At 42.5% G+C, this 20,647-nt stretch overlaps 1 protein-coding gene across 2 annotated transcripts in view; it reads right to left on the bottom strand.

Moving 5' to 3' along the window:
- Nucleotides 1-20,647, bottom strand: part of LDLRAD3 (low density lipoprotein receptor class A domain containing 3) — a 258,872-nt gene that overhangs the window by 100,825 nt on the left and 137,400 nt on the right. Inside the window, exon 4 of one of the 2 annotated variants that reach the window (XM_049779731.1) lies at nucleotides 9,994-10,128. In XM_049779731.1, coding sequence (XP_049635688.1) covers nucleotides 9,994-10,128 — 135 coding nt within the window. The remainder of the gene's footprint in view (nucleotides 1-9,993; nucleotides 10,129-20,647) is intronic. The other variant, XM_049779732.1, reaches the window with a different exon arrangement.

The following is a 20,647-nucleotide window of genomic DNA, read 5'->3' as shown; positions in this document are numbered from 1 at the left end:
GAGGCTTCTGCGTGAATTCTGGTCATCAGTCTTCACTATCTCCCTATAGCCACATATCAGTAAGTCCCCCTGTTCAGCATGCCCGCTACTCCAACTTCTCTTCCTCTTGTGGTTTCATGCCTTCTTGTCCATGTTTCTACTGTGGCACTGGATACTATGTCCTTCTTGAAATGACTACCTTGGGGCTTTATCAGTGGGCCCGGGCTGCCCTAATGAAGTGCCCCACATGCCTTCACTGGTTTGGCCCACAAGAACACATGCTCTGGGGGCTGAGATGGAGCATTTGTATCATGTCTCTAAGCTTCTGGGGAGCTGTAATCTTTGGGTGTTCTTTATAAAGATATCACCCTGGACTTTGCTTTCATGTGTTCTTATGTCAGTGCCTATGCCCAAATGCATCACTTTGAGAAGGATTGATTAAAAAACAATGGCTTCAATGGCTGCCTTGCTCCAGTATGACTTTACTCACTTATTCAGTGCTACTCAATACCCCTCATTCGGTCTATAAGGGGCATAGAAGGGCCACATTCCTGCCTGCCAAGAGGTGGATGAATGTTACTCTCTTTCCTTTGTACCTCTTTCCAGCTTTTCTTCCACCCCCTGCCCACCTCCCAAATTCTGCAGGAAGAACAACAACACAAAGCTGTCACTGTAAGCTTCTGGTGAGATGCCAAAGCTCTCGACATGTTTTCCAAATTCTCCCCCAAGCATTATTATCACCAGGATACAGCCAGCCAGATAAAGAAACTGCAGCCCCACTGCCAAAACCCCAATTAACTCTCCTGGCATCGGTGGCTCCTTCAGCCAAGCTTTCCATACTACCATCCTTCATAAGACAGGAAGGAAGACAGGCATCATTAGTCTTCTTCCACTAAGAATAAAACTTAAGGATGAAAAGGGAGACGTGCTCACTGTACACAGCCACAAAGAGGGAGGATGGGCTGCCTTGCCTGAGGTCTAGATCCCAATTAGTGGTGACCAGACGGCACTACGATAGCATGATGGAAAAAATGGCTGTGTTTCTTCTTGAGCCCAAGGGACTCTGTAGAGTCATAGCCAAGGAAGTACCATTGGGTTCCTCAGGTTCTTTGTCTATAAAAAGGGAATAACTTCTTTTACAGCAGGGGTTTCAAACTCAATTTACCTGGGGGCCGCAGGAGGCAAGTCGGGGTGAGGCAGGGCTGCATAAGGGATTTCACCAAAAAAAGTCCTCAAACATCATTATTGACAGTTTTAATTATTTCTTCATGAATAGAACATTGAGTGATGATAATGAACAGTTCTTCTGAACATGGCATCTTTTGCCTATTCCTTGCTGCCAGAGACTTGACAGCGCTTCTTCTCACAAATCTGAACCACATTTGGCTTTAGAGAGGAAGCAGTTGAGACCCTCAGTATGGCTTGAAGATGATCATCATTAAGTCTAGACCTGTACTTTGACTTATTGAAGTTCAATGTGGAGAATAACTTCACACAAATATGTGCTCCCAAAAGGCACATGGTGTGCTTGAACATTTGGGAAAGCTCAGGGAAGTTGTGGGGAGGGGGGCAATTCTCTCAAAAATTGCCCATGCATGTCTGCTTTCCACTAATCTCCCTAAACTTGGCTTTCAGATCAGAGTTGCATTGTAGGTCAATGAGCTCCATTTGAAGCACAGGAGGGGCATCTCGCACATCAAAGAAAAAGGGGTCCACAAACATTTGGAAAGTGGCTCTGTGCTTTTGGAAGTTTGCAAATCGGTGATCAAATTCCTTTTCTAGCTTAAAAACAGCATCAACATATTTCTCACCACTGAATGGTATGCCTGCATCCACAAGTTCCTGGCATGCTGGGAAATGGCAAAGGTTTGTCTGAGAGAGCTGGGATTTCCATAACACAAGTTTTGTGGAGAATGCTCTCACGTTGTCATAGACAGCACTGTCATAAGCTGCCCTGGGCCTTGTAACATCTTGTTTAGTACATTCAGCTTATGTGTGATGTCAACAAGAAAAGCTAAGCCCATGAGCCGTTTGTGATCACTCAACTCAGAACAGCATTCCCATCCTTCTCCATGAAGGCTTTCACTTCTTCTCTCAACTCAAAAAATCTTTTCAGGATATTTCCCCTGCTGAGCCAACGTACCTTGGTGAAATAGAGCACATCTTCATATTCTGACTCCATTTCCTCTAAAAAAGCATGGAACCTCCTGTGCTTTAAGCCCCTGGATCTGATTTGGTTGATGCATTTCACAACAACAGACATCACATTGTCACATGGCAGGCATTACTGCAAAGGGCCTGCTGATGGATAATGTAGTGAAGAGCAATGGCCTTCTCTACACCTTCCTCTTCAAGTTTTTTTTGAACAAGTGCCACCAGTCCATTTTTCCTCCCTGTCATCGATGGCACTCCATCAGTTATTATTCCAACAAACCTCTTCCATGGCAAACCTGCATTCTCAATGGCATCACACAGATGCCGAAATATCTCATTAATGGTGGTCTGGCCATGCATTGGAATTATTGTGAGCAGCTCCTCTGTCAATTCAAAATTGCAATCAATACCACGAACATAAATTGTGAGCTGCACAGTGTCTGTTACATCTGTGCCCTCGTCAAGAGCAACTGAGTATGCATCAAAACATTTGTCTTTCTCACACAGTTGATGATAAACGTCACTTGACATATCAGAAATGTGCTCTACCACAGTGTTGGCAGAAAGGCTGATTTTGCTAAACTGACCTTTCTTTACCAGACAGGTAATACTTGCAGCCTGTAACATGCTTTTTTTTTTTTTTTTTTTAACAAACTCTCCTTCTGTGAATGGTTTCCCTGCCTTAGTAATCACCTCACTAATCATGTAACTAGCTTCGACTGATGCAACATTCTCGTTGATTGCTTTCTTGAAGAAATCTTGTTGCCTCATTAGACATGCTTTAAGACTGGCAACCCACTTGGCTCTCTCATTTCCTTGATATTTTGCACATTTCTCAGCATGTTTAGTTGAATAATGGCGTTTCACTGCAGGCTTTGATGAAGTCAAGATGAAGGTAAAACAAAATCTAATTCTGTAATAAACTTCTCTCCCTTAGGCCTCCGATAATGCAAGGGACAGCGGGCAGGAGCAGTGGAAATGACGTCTGCACTAGACGAAAAGTATTCGTGATTATTCGCTTACCGAATATTTGCAATAAAAAAATCGCATTAGTAAGAAAAATATCTCAAAACATCGCATTAAACATTTGCATACCCCAAACGGAACTGCTTGGGGTATGCGAATGTTTAATGCGATTATTTTCTTACTAATAAGACGACTTTTGAAACAAAAAAAGTCAACCGGAAATCAGGGGTCGTCTTATACGCCGAGTATATCCCAAAAATGTTTCAATATGCCGCTAAACAAAAACTGTCTGAATATTGCCACAAAATGAATTTTCCAACTCGATCCTGCGCCAATCACTGCAAGGCTGCTCGGACTGCCTCTCTAACTCGGCCAATCCAAGCAAGCTTTTTATGCATGCAAATTAGACAATGTTCTGGACCCGAATGTATACTGTAAAAAGCCTGCTCAGATTGGCCAGAGTCAGAGAGGAAGTCTATGACAGTATAACCTTTGAACCACTGCTTGTTGTGATTGGGTCACTGTGGTACATACAGTTGCAGCACAGGAACGTTCTGTCTGATATAGCCAACATAGACCTAAACCTATGTTTTAACTGCAAAATTAGGGGGTCGTCTTATACGCCCAGTCGTCTTATAAGCTGGCAAATACGGTATTCAGTAAGCGAATAATGGCGAATACTGTGATATTTAAAGGCGGGCCGCGGGCCACAAAATGTTGTATGGAGGGCCGCAAAAGAGACCCCTGTTTTACAGAAAGGATTCTCTGAGGAATGAGAAGAGAAATGCAAGCTCAATGCTTAGGCACTGACTGACCTTTAACCCATGCTCACATTATTAGGAAGTCTCCTAGACATCCTGCTTTAGTGAGATGTCTCTCTCCTTCCAAAAGCTTGAGGGATGGACAGACACTTAGCATAGGGGATAAGACACTAACTTTGCATGCCATTGATCCTGTTTAGATTCTGAACCTAAAGGTCCATCAGCACCACCATGGCCACCCCTGAGTACAGAGCCAGGAATAGCCCCTGAGAACTGCTGGGTGTAGCCCTAAAGCTTCTGTTACCCAACATTAGAAGCATAAAAGAAAAGCCTGAGTCTCTCACAATTATGAGTTTTCTTTAAGTTTCTTATAACAGAACAATTGGAATCTTTGAGGTGTGGTGTAGATCAGGGCACTCATTTATTTATTTATGCACAACAATTTATCCCTCAAATTAGAAGCTTTTTTTAAACTTTACTGATTGATTGTTAGGTCACATGCACTCAGAAATCACCCCTGGCAGGCTGGGAGACCAAATGGGTGCTGGGAATCTAACAAGGTCCCTCCCAGGTCAGCAATATACAAGGCAAATGCCCTTCTGCTGTGCTATCTCTCGGGCCCTCCTACTTAGAAGCTTTAAGGGAAAAGAAAAACCCAAACACTTATCAGTTCAGTGTCTATGGGCCAGATGTCCAAGGAAAGCTTTACTCCAGCTCAGGGACCCTTAACAAGGTTGTGGTCAAGATGGCTGTTGGGACCATGGACAGCTCAAGAGCGGCCACTGGGGAGTCACCCTCAAGGCCCTGGGCAGGCCTCAGTCAGTTCCTTACTGACTTGAGTCCAGAACTCTGTTTCCTCGCCACATGGGCTTGTCCACAGTGTAATGCACAAAGCAGCCAGTCTGTTCTGTGCAAATGAGAGTATAAGCAAAACAGACACCAGAGTCATTTGTAATCTAATCCTGAGACTGATAACAGTCTCCTTTGCTGCTCTTTTCTTTGTTAAAAAGCCATTCACAGTCAGGAGAACCATGCTTACAGCAGTGTTCTTCACTAGTCAAAAGGCAGAAGGATCTTGTGCTCATCAACAGACAAACAGATAAACAAACTGTGGCATATAATAAAGAGAATATGTTTCCTTCTTAATGAAAAAGGAAGAAAACTGTGACACATGGATGAGCCTTGAGAATATGATGCTAAATGTACTAAGCCAGTCATAAAGAGACAAATATTGTCTGATCCCACTTTTATGAGGTACCTCCAGCTGTCAAATCCAGAGAGACAGGAAGCAGATGATGCTTGCCAGAGGAGAGATAGAGAAGGGAAAATTGGGAAGTGTGTTTAATGGGCATGAGGTTTTAGCTTGAGGGTGGTTTTTTGTTTTGTTTTGTTTTGTTTTTTTATTTAGCAGGGGCATATCCACAGATGCTCAGGGCATATTTCTGGCTCTGCACTTATCAGTCCTGGCAGTGCTCAGGGAACCACAGATCAGATGTGTGTAAGGCAAAACACCCTACCTGCTCTACTTCACTCCAGACCTACATTTTAATTTTTGTGAGATGAAGAAGTTATGGAGTAACTTGTAAACATACTTAAGTCTTCCTGTTTATACACTAAAATAGTGGTTAAACTAGACTTTACAATTTTATTTCCTCCATCCCTCTTAGAGCCATTTAAAAAGAGGTCTGGATAGTACAGGTGTAAAAGCATTTGTCTTGCATACAGCATTCCCTGGTTCAATCCTTGGCACCACATATGGTCCCCTCAAGTGATCCTGTGTATAGAACTAGATTTTCTGAGTACAGTCAGATATGTACCCCCTGGAACCCTAACTTCCAAAAGAAAAAGAAAAGAAGAAATGAAAAGTAAAAATCATAAGGTCAAAATAGAAGGATTAAATCAGGTCTGATTCTCAAAAGGCTAAGATCATTATCTTGGTAGTCCTTCACTCAAAGTTGCCAGAAGCTACATGTTTGATTAGGATCAAGTCCTACATAAATTTAAATCTACCTGAGTACTGAATACCTAAGAGGTGCACAGCAAGATCCACGTATCCTCAGAAGTGCTCTCCTGGGGTAGAGTTTAGTATCACCAGTAATGTCACATACAAGGTAAGTAAATTGTTGGGCTTATAGAATGACCCAGTAAACAGTTTTCCCATCAATGATGCCCCAACCAAAATTCGATTGTTGCGGAGTGCTTTTGTTCTCTCATAACACTGTACTTAAATTGTTCCACTCTCGCTTCTACTTCTCAGCAGAGACTGCCTTGAAGGAAACTTGCTTCCAGAAGAGAAAAGAAGAGAAAACAGATGCACACAAGAACACTTATACATACAAGCTTCTCCACTCCAGAGACTGCACTCTTTTATACTTTCATCCACTCAGAAGGAAAATATTTCAAACTCCATAGCTCCTTTACAGGGCCAGTTTTCCTCATTCCATAAAAAAAAAATCACTATAAAATATAATTTTCTTTTTCTGACAGCAAAAGAAAGCCAAAATGTATTTTGCAAAGGCTGGAAGCTCAGTGAAAGGGCATGAAAGGTATTTTGACTAAAGGAGCTCCTGAACAGAAGAAGGGAGTAAAGCTCAATACTTGTTCACTATTATTCAGGTGACAAATGAAAATGGGTCCAACCCTAAGGAGCAAGGGCTATATTCTGTCTAAACTAGCTGCCTGGAAAATTCTTTGGAAAGGTACAGTGTGGAACGTAAGTGTTTTAAATGCCCACCATGAGTCAGTCTGCCTTAAACATGGGTACATGGAGCATCCTGTGTTTAAAGGAGCAGATGGACAACAACTAGAAGTTACAGGAAATGGGCAGAGTTGGCTTTTTAATACCGTAAGTCTAGCTGGAGCCAGGGTGCTCACACTGTGGGGCCAAGCAGACAATGGATCCACAGGCCCACTTTCTGCTTGCAGCATGTTGTCCTCTCATGAAGCCAATGAACATATTATTTGCCTTATTTCAATAACAACAACAACAACAACAACAAAAACAATACTTAGAATCATTTGAATAGACAGTGGACATACACACACTCGTATAACTTACACATCCAGACAGCATGATAGTACCTAGGGTGCAAATTTAGCTTTACAACTGCTAACATCCTCAAAATAAATCTTCCCTAGTCCTGAGCACTCACAGATGCCTATGTGCTCAGGTACTGTGCTCCTGGGTAGGTTCTAGAAGATTTGAGAGGCGTGAAAGGAACATTGTTCCTTGCTCTCCAAATGCCAACTACATCGCAGTGCACAGCGATCTTTCTGGGTAGCATTAGTCAAAGGTGACCCATGTTCTGGGGAGACTTCTTTTCTCAGACCATGGGCAAAGAGAGTGAGTGATGGCAGTGGGATCTCACTTGGGTCTAGAAGGCACAGATTTGAGTCTTAGGACTGAAGCACCAAGAAAATTATGTGTCAGAAGTTCTGTGCTCACCATGAACTGAACATTTACATGCACATACACTATCCCACACTATAGGTTTTCAAAATGAGGGGAGGATCTTAAGGGTATGCAAAAACCTGCTTCCTCCCCAAACCAGCAAAATACTGGTATAGACTGGGGTGTGTGGAGGGGGAGGTACAAGCATATTTCCAAAACCATGAGGGAAGTCCATAACTTTGGGAATCTTTTAGATGCAGGAAGGAAGGAAGGAAGGAAGGAAGGAAGGAAGGAAGGAAGGAAGGAAGGAAGGAAGGAAGGAAGGAAGGAAGGAAGGAAGGAAGGAAGGAAGGAAGGAAGGAAGGAAGGAAGGAAGGGAGGAAGGGAGGAAGGGAGGAAGGGAGGAAGGGAGGAAGGGAGGAAGGGAGGAAGGGAGGAAGGGAGGGAGGGAGGGAGGGAGGGAGGGAGGGAGGGAAAAGGAAGGGAGGGAGGGAGGGAGGGAGGGAGGGAGGGAGGGAGGGAGAAGGGAGGGAGGGAGGGAAGGAGGCAAAAGTGATATTTAAAGAGTTTTCTCACAGTGATGATAATGTTTACTTGACTTGGTAAGTGTATGATAGCTCTTTTTTGTTTGGCATCTATCACTGCCTCTGGCTATGTTATACAAGGCATCCTGGCACATGCTCTGGTTTATTAAACATGGACTTTGTGTCAAGTCTAGAAATACTTGATTATTTGATCAGAACATACTGATTCTTAAGCAAATGGTGAGTTTAGAAACCAGAGTTAACATGGAACAGCAGCTGGCAGACATGGATTGTGTGATGATGTGCAGATGGGCTAGTGCTGAATCAGAGTGTGGGTCCATCGCATCTCGCTAGCTAGTTTGTATCACTTGGTACCCAAAATGGCCTGAGCTCTGTCTTTTCTTTAATTTTTGTTTTGTTTTATTTTGGGGCCAGGCCATGCTCAGCAATGCTCAGGAGTTACTCCTGGCTCTGAGTTAAAGTACTCTTGGAGATGTTCACGGGACCATATCAGATGCTAGTGATAAAACCTGGGTTAACCACGTATAAGGCAAGCACACTACATGCTATATTACAGCTCTGGAACTTATGTGTTTTTCAGAGGGTACCCCAAGGATGCTGCTGATAAATATATTCCCAGGTTTACGGCTCTTTAAAAATCAGCAGTGAAGAGAAAACATAAGAAAGATGGTTTCCCAAGTAACCAAATACATATTTTGCCCTGGACTTGGCTGTTTTCTGCAGATATTTTGGCAAAATCTACGTAGAATACACATTCATGTTGTTATACTTTCTATAAAACTCAGGCTTATGGGCCGGAGAGATAGCATGGAGCAAAGATGTTTGCCTCGCATTCAAAAGGTTGGTGGTTGGAATCTCGGCATCCCATACGGTTCCCCGAGCCTGCCAGGAGGAACCCCTGAGAGCTACCGGGTGTGACCCAAAAACCAAAACAAACCAACAAACAAAAACTCAGGCTTACAAATCTGGCTAGATCATGAGCCTTTCTTTGTGATCCATCATCCCCAAAGTTTTCTGCATAACAGATCACCTAATCATTCATTTATTCATTTTCATTGGCAGATAACCCACCAAAATAATAGTGAGAACCTCAAAAATAGCCTTCGCCTAACCTCATGGAGCTTGTTCTCTCCATCCTGTTTCCCAATATTTGAAGTTAACATGTCATCTACCATTCTTCTGTTTTTTCATCCTTTACAGTTTTATTAAATCTATAAACAATGGTGCAATCATACAGCGGCATATGGAGTAACAGCCTAAATAAGTGAACTCTACCAACAAGCACCAACTTGGGGGAAATCTCAGCAATACAAAACAAAGTGAAAAAAAATAAAGACTGTACACAGATGGCATCTGTTTATCACATTAGAGACATTTTTAAGATGCTTAAAATACATGTAGAGTAAGAAAGGCACAATGAGTAAAAACTGGTGCATGGTCACTTTCCCAGGGAGATGAGGGGTACAATGGGAAACATTAAACCCCTGGTGCCCTTCCGGGGTTCCCTATCATCAGATCCTCCTGTCTCCCTGTCTCCCCAGCTGCATCCTGTGGCTCCCACCACAGCCCTGAGATGGAGAGATGGGAGCTCTGATAGGCAACAATTCACAGAAGAGGAAGCAAAGTAGTAAACAAACATGAGGGGGGAAAACAGCAACTTTGCTCATAATCAGAAACATGCAAATAAAAGCACTTGGGGAGCTCTCATTGTATGATTCCTAAATTAGCCGAAGTGGGAAAAATAGAATAGCAGTGAATGCCTGGGAATACTACAGTCAAATGGAGATGCATAAACAATGCTGGCAACAGCATAAAGAGAAAAACAAAAACACATGATGGTTGAAGCAGGAGGTTGTGGTAGGAAACGGGTGAGATGTCCCTCTCTGTGGAATCTATGCCTAAGTCGTGAGTCTATGGGAAATGCGACCTTCAACAATGTAACAATGGACAAAGCCACAGCAGGGCACTGCCACAGTATTACAAATCCGATGAGGAAATGGGCATGGTATTTAATACACAAGAAATACAAGAGTGTAAGTATATTGTAGGTAAAATGGTGAATAGAATAGCTGTGAGTGCTAAAATCAAATAGCTGAAGTGCTAAAATCAAATAGCTGCTGTAGGGGACGTGCGACTGGGTGTCATTATCTCTAGGGTGACTGTGATGATTAGTTTTCTGAGCTTAAGAGGCTCCTACCTTGAGAACTTTCACAGCTTTCCTCATCGCTGTTGTCTTGACAGTTATTCTGCCCGTCACAAATGAAGCTCTTGTCAATGCAGAGGCCGTTCTTACAGTGGTAGCGGGCGGTGGAACAAAGCAGAGGGTTTGCTGCTGTGAAGAGAAAACAGATGAGATCACCGAGAAGGTCAGCAGATCCCCATAGGAACTTCTGGCAACTTCTTCAGCTGGAAGTATACAATTCTACAAATAGGGAACTCAGCTCACATGGCCAACTCAAAACCCATCAGCCAGTCAAGGGCAAGTTAAGACTTAGTCTGCTTCAATCTGAAAACTTTTCCCCAGATACCCAAGTAGTATCCCAGACTCTCCCAAATGGCCCATGCTTCCCCTCCAGTCAAACTGAGGGGCCCACAGTCAAATCAGTCTTTGAGGGAGGAACAGAAGGAGAATAGTTGAACAGAAAAAGCAAAGATAGAGTCACAGAATGGGGGAAAAAAATCCAAGTTTTGCAACACAGGGGGTAATGGCACGATGGCTTGATCTGATGCAAGAGGAAAGAAGCACTTCCAGGTACTCAAAATCTCTGATTTTCTTCTTTATCTTTTTAGGTTTCCAAGATAAGCCCAGTGGTCTTCTTCACAATGGGTAAAGAGATTCAGTAACCCACTTGGCCAACCTAAGTGGTGACCTTTTCTAGTTACCATAGATACCTCCAAAGCAACCACAAATGGGGTGTTTCTCCATCAGGAAAAGGACAGCATAGCAACTATCCAGGGTGAGGTCAGCACAAACCCACTTACTGACTTGCGCTCAAATCTCCACAGAACATCAGCATTTCTAAAGCACAATTTAGCCTGCTTCTCGCCTTCCTTGCAGTACAATTCAAGGAAGACTTATTCCAGGGCTATATGTTCAATAAATGAAATAGCGAAGCAGAAACTGCTCCATTCCCAGCTCTGCCAGTTACTAGCTGCTGAGCCTCAATTTCTTTTTATCAGCAGCTGGGACCAGCTAGATAATCTGCGGAACCCAGGGCAATGTGAAAGTGGCTGGTGACGACTAACTGGTCAAAAAATGATTTAAAAGAAGAGAATTTCAATTCTCAGGGGTGGAGCATATGCAAATGTGAGGTCCTGTTATGTGCAGCCCTAGTAGCTCCTGAATACTGCTGGATAAGAAGAAATAAACAAAATAAAAGTGATGTTAAAGTCTAACAGGAAGGAGCAGGGCTTCAAAGTCAGTGGAGTTTCTTGGTAAAGCTAAACATGGGCCTATGACACTGGACCTGCTACCTACATACAGCATTAAGGCATTTGAGCATCAACTGAGGTGACAGAGGAGAGATGCTCAGGCAGAGTCAGACGGACTTCAGTAATGATCCAGCTGACACCTGTATTCTATATAAGGGGAGTAGCACCAGAGTGGGACACCTGCTTCTGGACTTCTGGTTTGCTAGGGTGTTTGTTGGTGATCATTCATAGCAGGATGGTAGCTGCCTACATCCTTCAGTATGTCCCTACAAGCTATTGTTGAGATACCTGGAGATCATGGTGGCAAGGGCTATGAAATTCATAGGCGACCAGAAACCCCCAGCAATGTACAGCTCTTTTTCTTCTTTCTTTTTTGGTGGGGGGTGTGGAAGGCAGAGAGGGTCAGGCTACATTTGTCAGTACTCAGGGCTTACTACTCCTGACTCTGTGCTCAAGGGACCATATTGGTGGTTTAACTACCTATATGGCAAGTATCTTAACCCTGTAGTTTCTCTCTGGCTTTAATTTTTTGCTTGTTTTTGTTTGTTTGTGATGCTCAGGGCATACTCCTGGCTCTGCATCTATGAATTACTTCTGCCAGGGCTCAGAGGACTATATGAGGTGCCAGGAATAAGTTTGCTAGGCTGTCTGAAGGCCAACACATTACCCACTTATCCTATTTCTCTAACTTCCACTTCTGGCCCAATTTTAACACTTATTTCAGAGAGTTTGATTAGAAAGGTCAGCAGAGGTAAAGGGTTGGGGGAGCTAGTATCTTCGCTGTTAAGGCTGATGAAGCAATGTGAAGCCAAATAAAAGCAGCATGGCCTAGATGGAAACGGGAGTCCTAATAACTGAAATCATGGTGGGCCAGAGAATGGTTCAGCATGAACAATCCAAGGGCTGATTCCAACTAAAACAGGGAACCCCCTAGCCACAAGCCATGCCGGGCTTATGCTCTAGGCAGCCCTCCAAACCTTTCATGGAAGCCGTTCACTTTCCTGCTACCCTGTGGCTCCTGTCCATGTAGCTGAAGCGCCAGGACCATCAGCTCGCTCAAGCAGACAGGCTCAGAAATGTCTCTAATTGCTGTTCGATGGGGTAGCTGCAGGCTTAGGTGAACCCCCTGTTGTGGAGCTGACTGAACCGAATTGAGGGAGACTACAGTTTAGACTTTTCCTACAGACTCTGGCCCTTTCAACCTCACAAATCTTCCCCAGGAAAATAAGTCAAATGTGTGACATATATGTACACACATGTACACATATATACATATATGTACCCCATACATCTGTGAACACGTGCTTGCTGGAGTATACAGAGAAAATGTGTTTTCTTTACACAGTTTTTTAAATTTTATTTTATTGAAACCATTGTGAACTACAAAGTCCTTCATAGATCATTTCAGATATACAGTGAATCAGGGCCATTCCTACCATTGTGTTGACCTCTCTCCACCAGTGATCCCAAAGTACATCCTAAAGCACCACCCTTTGCCCCTTGGTCTTCCAGTATAACATTCCCATTTAAGTTTAGATTGTTAAAGTTTAGGTCATTGGATCTTACTGTTGACTTTAGTTTGATATTGGTTAGATATTCTGTCCCTTTTTTCTCTGCCAGTGTACCTGAGACCACTTGGCCCCTGGGCCCCATTCATTCTCTTTTCCTTTCTTCTTAATTTTATACAAAAATGCAGAAATATGAGGTAAAACAAAGTAATTCATATCCCAAGTCTCTATGAAAAAGGCGGGAGTAGGGGTCAGAGCGATGGCACAGAGGAAGGGCATTTGTTTGCCTTGCACAAGACTGACCATCCCCCGGCACCCCATATGATCCCCCAAACCAGGGGCAATTTCTGAGCAGATAGCCAGGACTAAGACCTGAGTGTCACCAGGTATGGCCCCCAAAACAAAATAAAAAATAAAAGAAGGAAGGAAGGAAGGAAGGAAGGAAGGAAGGAAGGAAGGAAGGAAGGAAGGAAGGAAGGAAGGAAGGAAGGAAGGGTGGGGGGGGGGGGGAGGGAGGGAGGGGAGGGAGGGAGAGGGAAGGAGGGAGGAAGGAGGAAAGAAAGGAAGGAAGAAATAAGAAAGAAAGAAAGAAAGAAAGAAGAGAAGAAAAGAAAAGAAAGAAGAAAGAAAGAAAGAAAGAAGAAAGAAAGAAAAAGAAAGAAAAGAAAAGAGAAAGAAAGAAAGAAAGAAAAAAGAAAGAAGAAAGAAAGAAAGAAGAAGAAAGAAAGAAAGAAAGAAAGAAAGAAAAGAAAGAAGAAAGAAAAAGAAAGAGAAAAAGAAAGAAAAGAGAAAAGAAAGAAAGAAAGAAAGAGAAAGAAAGAAAGAGAGAAGAGAGAGAGAGAGAGAGGAGAGAGGGAGGAAGGAAGGAAGGAAGGAAGGAAGGAAGGAAGGAAGGAAGGAAGGAAGGAAGGAAGGAAGGAAGGAAGGAAGGAAGGAAGGAAGGAAGGAAGGAAGGAAGGAAAAGGAAAGGAAGGAAAGAAGAGAGGGAGAGAGGGAGGGAGGAAGGATAGGAAGGAAGGAAGGAAGGAAGAAGGAAGGAAGGAAGGAAGGAAGGAAGGAAGGAAGGAAGGAAGGAAGGAAGGAAGGAAGGAAGGAAGGAGTCCCTATCTAAAAGATAAAAAGTGGTGAAAGTCTTTTGCATAGGTATAGCAAAAGTTGGGGAAAATAGAAAGGAATAACCTTTGGCCTAAATATAGGGAAGCCCTACCCATGAAGAATTCTACCATAAGACCACCAGAGGATCTGGGCATACTAAGTTATCTAACCCCAAAGTAGAGAGAACATGTATTTTCAAGCTTAGCTAAGATGAATTATTCATTAAACTTGGCCCTATAAAGAATGCAAACTCAGGCCAGTCTATGACTTGTAAACCAAGAACTCAAAACTCAAAAAGAAAAGACAAAGAACTTAAGTGCGACAAACCACCCAGAATTTCATATTAGTTCAGTTATATACTTTAGGGAGACTCCTTAACAAACAAAAAATGTTTACTTTAGTACTTTTATAAAATCTAAATTTTAAAGTGTTCCCACATAGGAGCAGATACTATTTGTCCACTGTTGTACTTGAATTCAACAGGAAGGCTCACTCCCCTATTCTCTCAGGGGCCAGAGAGTATCCCATGTGTTGCTAATGATTCTGTTTTTGTCTCTATGTCAATATTGCCATTGTAGTGCAAAGCCCCCAGAGACATTTATAAAACATAAACCTCATTCAGCCTCATATTTATCTCTGACTTTGGTCCATTCTTTTACAATTTTAATTTATTATTTATTTCTTTATTTTAGTGCTGTAGGAGCAGGGATGACACATTAGCCTCTGGGCCAAATTTGACCCAATATTTTATATTTTTAAGTAAAGTTTTATTGGAAAACAGTCATGAAATGAGATAACTCACAAAAGAATTAAGTTTACTGGTATGCTAATGCTAGGAAATTTATTCATTCAAAGAATGCTACTCATTACTAATGGATAAAAGTATATACTGAAGTTAATGCTGCTTTATGGCATACTTAAAAAGTAGATTCTATTCCCATCACAAGGAAAACTTTTCTTACCAGTTTTTATATTTATTATTTTATGAATATTAATTTTATATAGCAAATATTCAACATATACAATATCAAAACATTGTACTGTGTACTTTAAAGCTGTACAGTTTGATGTGTCTATTATATCTCAATAACACCACATACTTAAATATACAGAATCAAAATTTGATAGGTTAAAAATGACCCCAATTTCAGGTCATGAGACATCGCTGCAGAGAAGAAAGAAGGGAAGGGGATTTTTAGTAGTATTTGGCAACATTACATTATTTAAAAAATAGGAAGCCAGGAGGCAATGCAGTAATGATGGTTAAAACAGCATTGGAAATGCAGCTGTTCATTTAATTCTACTTCTCCCTTTCAGTATGTTTGAAAGCCTCAATAAATACACTTTTAAGAGGCTGGTCTGGCAGGAATGTTTCAGCAATCACTCTCTTGCCTTTTTCTTACCCTTCAGCCACAAAATCCTCTCTATCTTATAACCCACTTTCAGAATCTGTCACTTGGGTATATCACAACTGCTCTAGAAGTTCCTCCTAATCTGCAGCGCTTCACAGAAAGATCTACCCCCTTGAATATCCAAAACAGGGCAGAAAAGTCCATGTTGATGCTAGAGGAACACACCCCCAAAACCAGCAACAAGTGAGGGGAAAAAAGGCATCACCTCATCTAAAGCACTAGGGTTGCTCTTTCAGAACTGAGGTTGCTTCATAGAAGCCGCTCTTTCCCACCCTTTATGAAGGTAAAATTCCCCCAGCTTGGTATTCTGTGCCAATTGTTCAGGACCAATTTATTTGGGCTATGAGATAGAATAAAACTACAAGTGAGAATAAAAGCTGAGGAGACTCTGGAAGAGGACTGAAGAATCTCAAAAGTAACTTTAGCATTCCATAGGCAGAACAGGGGAAGAAAGCAACGTTGCGGTCAGAAAGAAACCCCAGCAAATGGCCCTGCAAGGAGTCAACAAGCTCGCAAATCCTACTGCCTGTGGGATGCTCCAGGTCCAACCATTCAGTATTAGAAACACATACTTAGCCGGAGTAGTACATCTCCACAACACACCACAGAGCAGCCTAGTTCCACTCCTTTTCTTCTGGTGCCTCTGCAGCTATTTAACAGCTCAGGAAAAGTGCACAATATACATGTATGGACTAAAGATATAGGCAGATTGAGATCAAGTTTAAGGGGTATCTGGGATCCTAGAGTTTGCCCTGGACCCTGAAACAGTTCTTTTCAACCAATGACTTCTGAATGCATTGCTTTTCCCAGAGTGCCAAAGTATCCTGTTCTTTCAGCAACACTTAGGGTGCTCCAAGTATTGACTTTGTTCCTGCAAAGGTTTACCAGGCAGGGAGATGTGTTGTTTGATTTGCTAACTCTGGAGAGGAACGCTGAATTTCACGGTATTTATTTCAATAGAGAAGGGAGGAAGTGGTCTGCTGAGCCCACTTCAAACACTCAGCGGCAGGCTCAAAAGCGTCTCATTTGGTTCTGTCACAAAAACCAGGTTTCTGCAGCTCTTGGACCAAACCCTGGGCTGTCTTTGCTGGAGGAAGAAAGGAATGAGTTCCGTTGCAGCTTGGCGGTTCATTAAATGGGCGACATTTGCTTCCACCACATCTGAGGGGATGGATCCAGGGCCCAGTGAGACTGCCCAAAAGCTAACGGGCCCAGCTTCAAGACAGGAAATGAAGCAATTCGTCTCCAGCAGGATGTAGAAAATGTTGACTTTAATCCACGGGAACATCTGTGAAGTTAACTCCCCTTCCACCTCAAAGGGTTCTTAAAATCAATAAGACTTTGCTCACCAGCCTGCCTCCTTATTTCCAAATGTGGGGGTTCTCATCTCCAGCCTAGGGGGAATCTATGACCTCCCAGCCTCATTTCCTTGGAAACCAGGGCTTAGTGAGATGGAGCTGCTCAGGACTCCTGTCTCAGGACAGTGGGTATCAAGCTGCCCAAATCTTGGGGTAAGAGTCCCTTCTGTTCTCCAGGACTTATTCCTTGGTGGCCTAGAGAAGGTGGTTGGCCCTGATCTTCCAAGAGACAGTCTGAGATCAGCCACAAGTACTGCTTTTCCCTCCACAGTTCCTTCCAGAAGTCTCCCTTAGCAGTCCCTTCAACAAATTTCCATATCCAGAGCTCGACTGTCTGGTGGGCCTGCAGGTTAACAAAAAAACCTGTAGAACACACATTCCTTAATCCAGTTCATCTTACCTCAAACCCTAAGAAATCAAAGGATCTGAACTGAGTTAGCTCGATGGCACCAGTGGTGGAGTGTGGCTTCCTTGCAGTCATAATGCTGTCATAATCCTTGTAAAGAACATCTGGACAGGATTACCATCTGTCCCACACCACACTAGCCTTTATCCAGTTTTATGGTTTCAATCTTACCTCCCTATGGTCAAATGGCACCCAAACACCTCCCCACCACAGTGAAAACTCTTTCTTCTAATGCCCAGTTGCCACCTCCATCTCAGTGGAGGGACGAGGCAGAAAGCCCAGTCATCAACTTGACTTAATTGGTATTTTTACAGTTCACCAGCTGAAACACAGCCAAAATGAATAGTGAAATGGTTGCGAGTAGAAAATAGTAGGATATTTTTTTTAAATGTGTGTGTGAGAGGGTGGGTTCCAGCACAGCAACTTTCTCTTTGACCCTCACTTGTACCCAGATAGACAGATGGACTGACATCAGAAAGTAGGTCTCAACCCTGCAGCAAAAGGTTGAAGAAAAAAGAAAGGCTAAGAGGACAAAGATCTGTTGGGCAACAGGCCATGGAGCAGATAGCAGAGGACTTTGAGAGACAGAAGCAGCAAGTTACCTAGATGCCTAGAGACCACATGGACCAAGGGCACTATACAAAGAGAGCAGTGAGGAACTGGGCTTCAGGCTGGTACATGAGACATCTTAAAGCTGTTAAATTAATAACTCCATCTTTCATAGGCTACTCAAGTATATACATTCTAGGAATAAATTCATTTTCATGGTGACATCAGCACCTCTTCATTTCCAAACTTAGCACAACTTGAACTTTATTCTCTCCTTGCCCGATACTTGTCTTGATATCAACTGTTCCTAAGTTCCTATTTTTTAATTTTCCTGTCCTGTCAAGCATACAATCTGCTGTAATGGTCAAGGAGAGATGTTGCAAAGTCCACCTGGGTTTCAAGTACAAGCCCTATCAGGTAGCTATCAGAAAAATTGCTTCATATCTTTCAGATTCATTTTTCTAATTGAAATAATGGACATTTAAGTAGTGACAATGTCCTAAGATGTTGTAGAAATTAAATGCACACACATAACTGAAAGCAGTAATGAGCCCAGAAGTGCACAAGCACTTATCATAATTATTAATACTGGGGTACAGTCATGGAGTAGTTAAGAGTTTGGACTGGGCTTGTATGTAGGATATAAAGAAACTTCATAAGGCATTAAAACGGTCAAAGAAAATATAACTGAGAATTGATTAGCCTTTAAAGCTGAGTTTACCAAAGAAAGGTACATGTGTAGAAGGATGCTGACATTTCGGTGGTGAGTGTGGTGTTAGAACACTGTATACATGACTAATGGTATTGTAAATGATAATGCTCAACAAAAGTTGGGGAAAAAAACTAAAAATGAAAGCTGTCAAAAAAAATTAAGAGTTTGGGCCCTGGATTCATACTGCTGGGTTGATATATCAAAGTTGTTATTTACTGTAAAGCCCAGGGAAAAGTTACTCAACCTTCTTTAGTATATGTGCTGCCGAAGCGAGCACTACTCAACCTTCTTAAAACTGTTTTCTCATTATAAAAAGACTAATGATATCACAGAACTAAAATAAAGTTGTGCGTAACATGTGTCTCATATATTTATGTGTATATATCTATATCTATGTCTATATATGGCACCAGCCAAGTCACTTCTAAGATCTGTATATCTCCCAGTCTCTGAAATTCCCCCAGAACTGTACAGCCAATATCTAAAGGTACCTATGTACTACAAAGGCTATTTCCTTCTACCCACCCTGCAGATGAGCTCAGAGGGGAATTCCCTTCTTCCATCATACACAGTCTTGTCTTACTATAATTTGTATGTGCTGTCTCCCTCCCCTGAGCAAAATATCCCACAGCCAGCGTTTTGTATCTGACCCAGCCCAACCTTGGCAGCATCTTACATGGCATCTGCCAGAGAAATTATGAGAGAAAGAAGTGAGTCCAAAAGAAGGGAGGGGCTGGGCCTAAAGAACAATGTATGATCAGAATATGCCCTCTGGGTGACTTATGTGAAATCTTCTATGAGAATCACAAAACAATCAAGAGATCCTAATGGTGGGAATATAATCTGACCGCCAGTTCTCCTTTAACCCTTTGTTTGATTAGAAACTTAACTCATCACTTCACAGACATTTACTGATGACTATTTTCTTCTTTGTTTTTTTGGGCCATATCCAGTGGTGTTCTGAACTTATTCCTGGCTCTGGGCACATTTGTAGAGGTGCTCAAGGGTATTAACCCCAGGTTGACCAAGTGCAAGGCAGATAAGCATCTTACTTGCTTTGTTCTCTCCCTGGTCTATCTATTTCCTTTAAGGAAAGCACTCAGAGTTGAAAAAAATAGTACAGGGGTTAAAATATATGTTTTTTTTTTTTTTGCATGTGCCTGACCCAGTCAATCCCTAGTATTACATGAATTCATGAACACCACTGGGTGCTGTCTTGGAGACTTCCAAGCATTACTAGGGAGCCTCATTATTGGGGTAATCTCTGGCACCTCAAAAACACCCTATTCTTGGGTTCTTGTATTGAATCATTGGTACAGTTGGCTGAGAATCTAAAAATCATTAGAGAAAGAATCCACTCTCTTCAATAAGAAAGCACCCTATAAGGCACTGGGAATAAAAGAAAACTCATGATATGTTCCTAAAAAAACTGATAATATGTGAAGACAGACAAGTCAATATGAAATGCAGGCAGCAGAAGCAGTAAATAAGTGGTAAGTAGTGGTAAGCAATGAAGGCAGGAGTGGATCACTAGAAAGAAAAAGCCTTGGAAAAGTCAGGAGAGAAGGAAGAAGAGCAAGTTTAGTATCTGGTGACATTAGTCTGGAGAAGGCCTGAGGCAGTGTGCAACCCAGGAGACAAACTGAACTCAACCGTGGCCAACCAGAAAAATTTCCTGGAGGAAACAGGAGCCTTTATGGAGAACTTGCAGATGGATTTTTGGAACATAGCATTCTCCAGCTGCTACTTCACCTCACCCAGGCTTGCTGCTTGCTCTTTAGGGCTGCAACTGATGGATGGGCTGAAAGTGAAGAGAGTGTGCAGATCTAATCTGATTGACAAGAACAGAGCTATGGAAATTCACTGGCCGTGGGTCTCTGAATAAGAACACAGATACCTTCCTTCCATGAGTTGGCTGCGGTGGAGAACAGGCAAGCATCAGCCATGAAAAAACAGTCCTGGACAAGAGTGGTTTTTCTTGTCCCAACTCCACTTACCCTTGGTTAGAATTAATTCTAGCCACTATGGCTACTGGCTCCCTTGGCAGGCATCCTCATTCTCATTAAAAGAGATCTGGTGTGAACTAGGCTGCCAAGTGGTCCCACAGTTCCACGTCCAGCCCAGTTGCCAGGGGAGAAGAAAGAGGCAGAAGGCAGGAAAAGAGGAGGAAGAACAGCAAAAGGGCAAAATCTCTCAAAGCAAGCCCCTGCTTTCCTCACTTCAGAATTAAAAATGAATTCAAAAACAGAAAAACACATTGGTAGAAGAAACAAGGTCCTTTAAGCATAAGATTTTCTAGGAACAGAGAAAGAGTACATGGATTAAGGTACACATCTTGCACACAGCTGACCTGATTCAATCCCTTGCACCACAGATGGA

This window comes from Suncus etruscus, chromosome 9, assembly GCF_024139225.1.
Source record: "Suncus etruscus isolate mSunEtr1 chromosome 9, mSunEtr1.pri.cur, whole genome shotgun sequence".
Classification (NCBI taxonomy): Eukaryota; Metazoa; Chordata; class Mammalia; order Eulipotyphla; family Soricidae; genus Suncus; species Suncus etruscus.
This window is presented reverse-complemented; position numbering and strand designations above follow the sequence as displayed.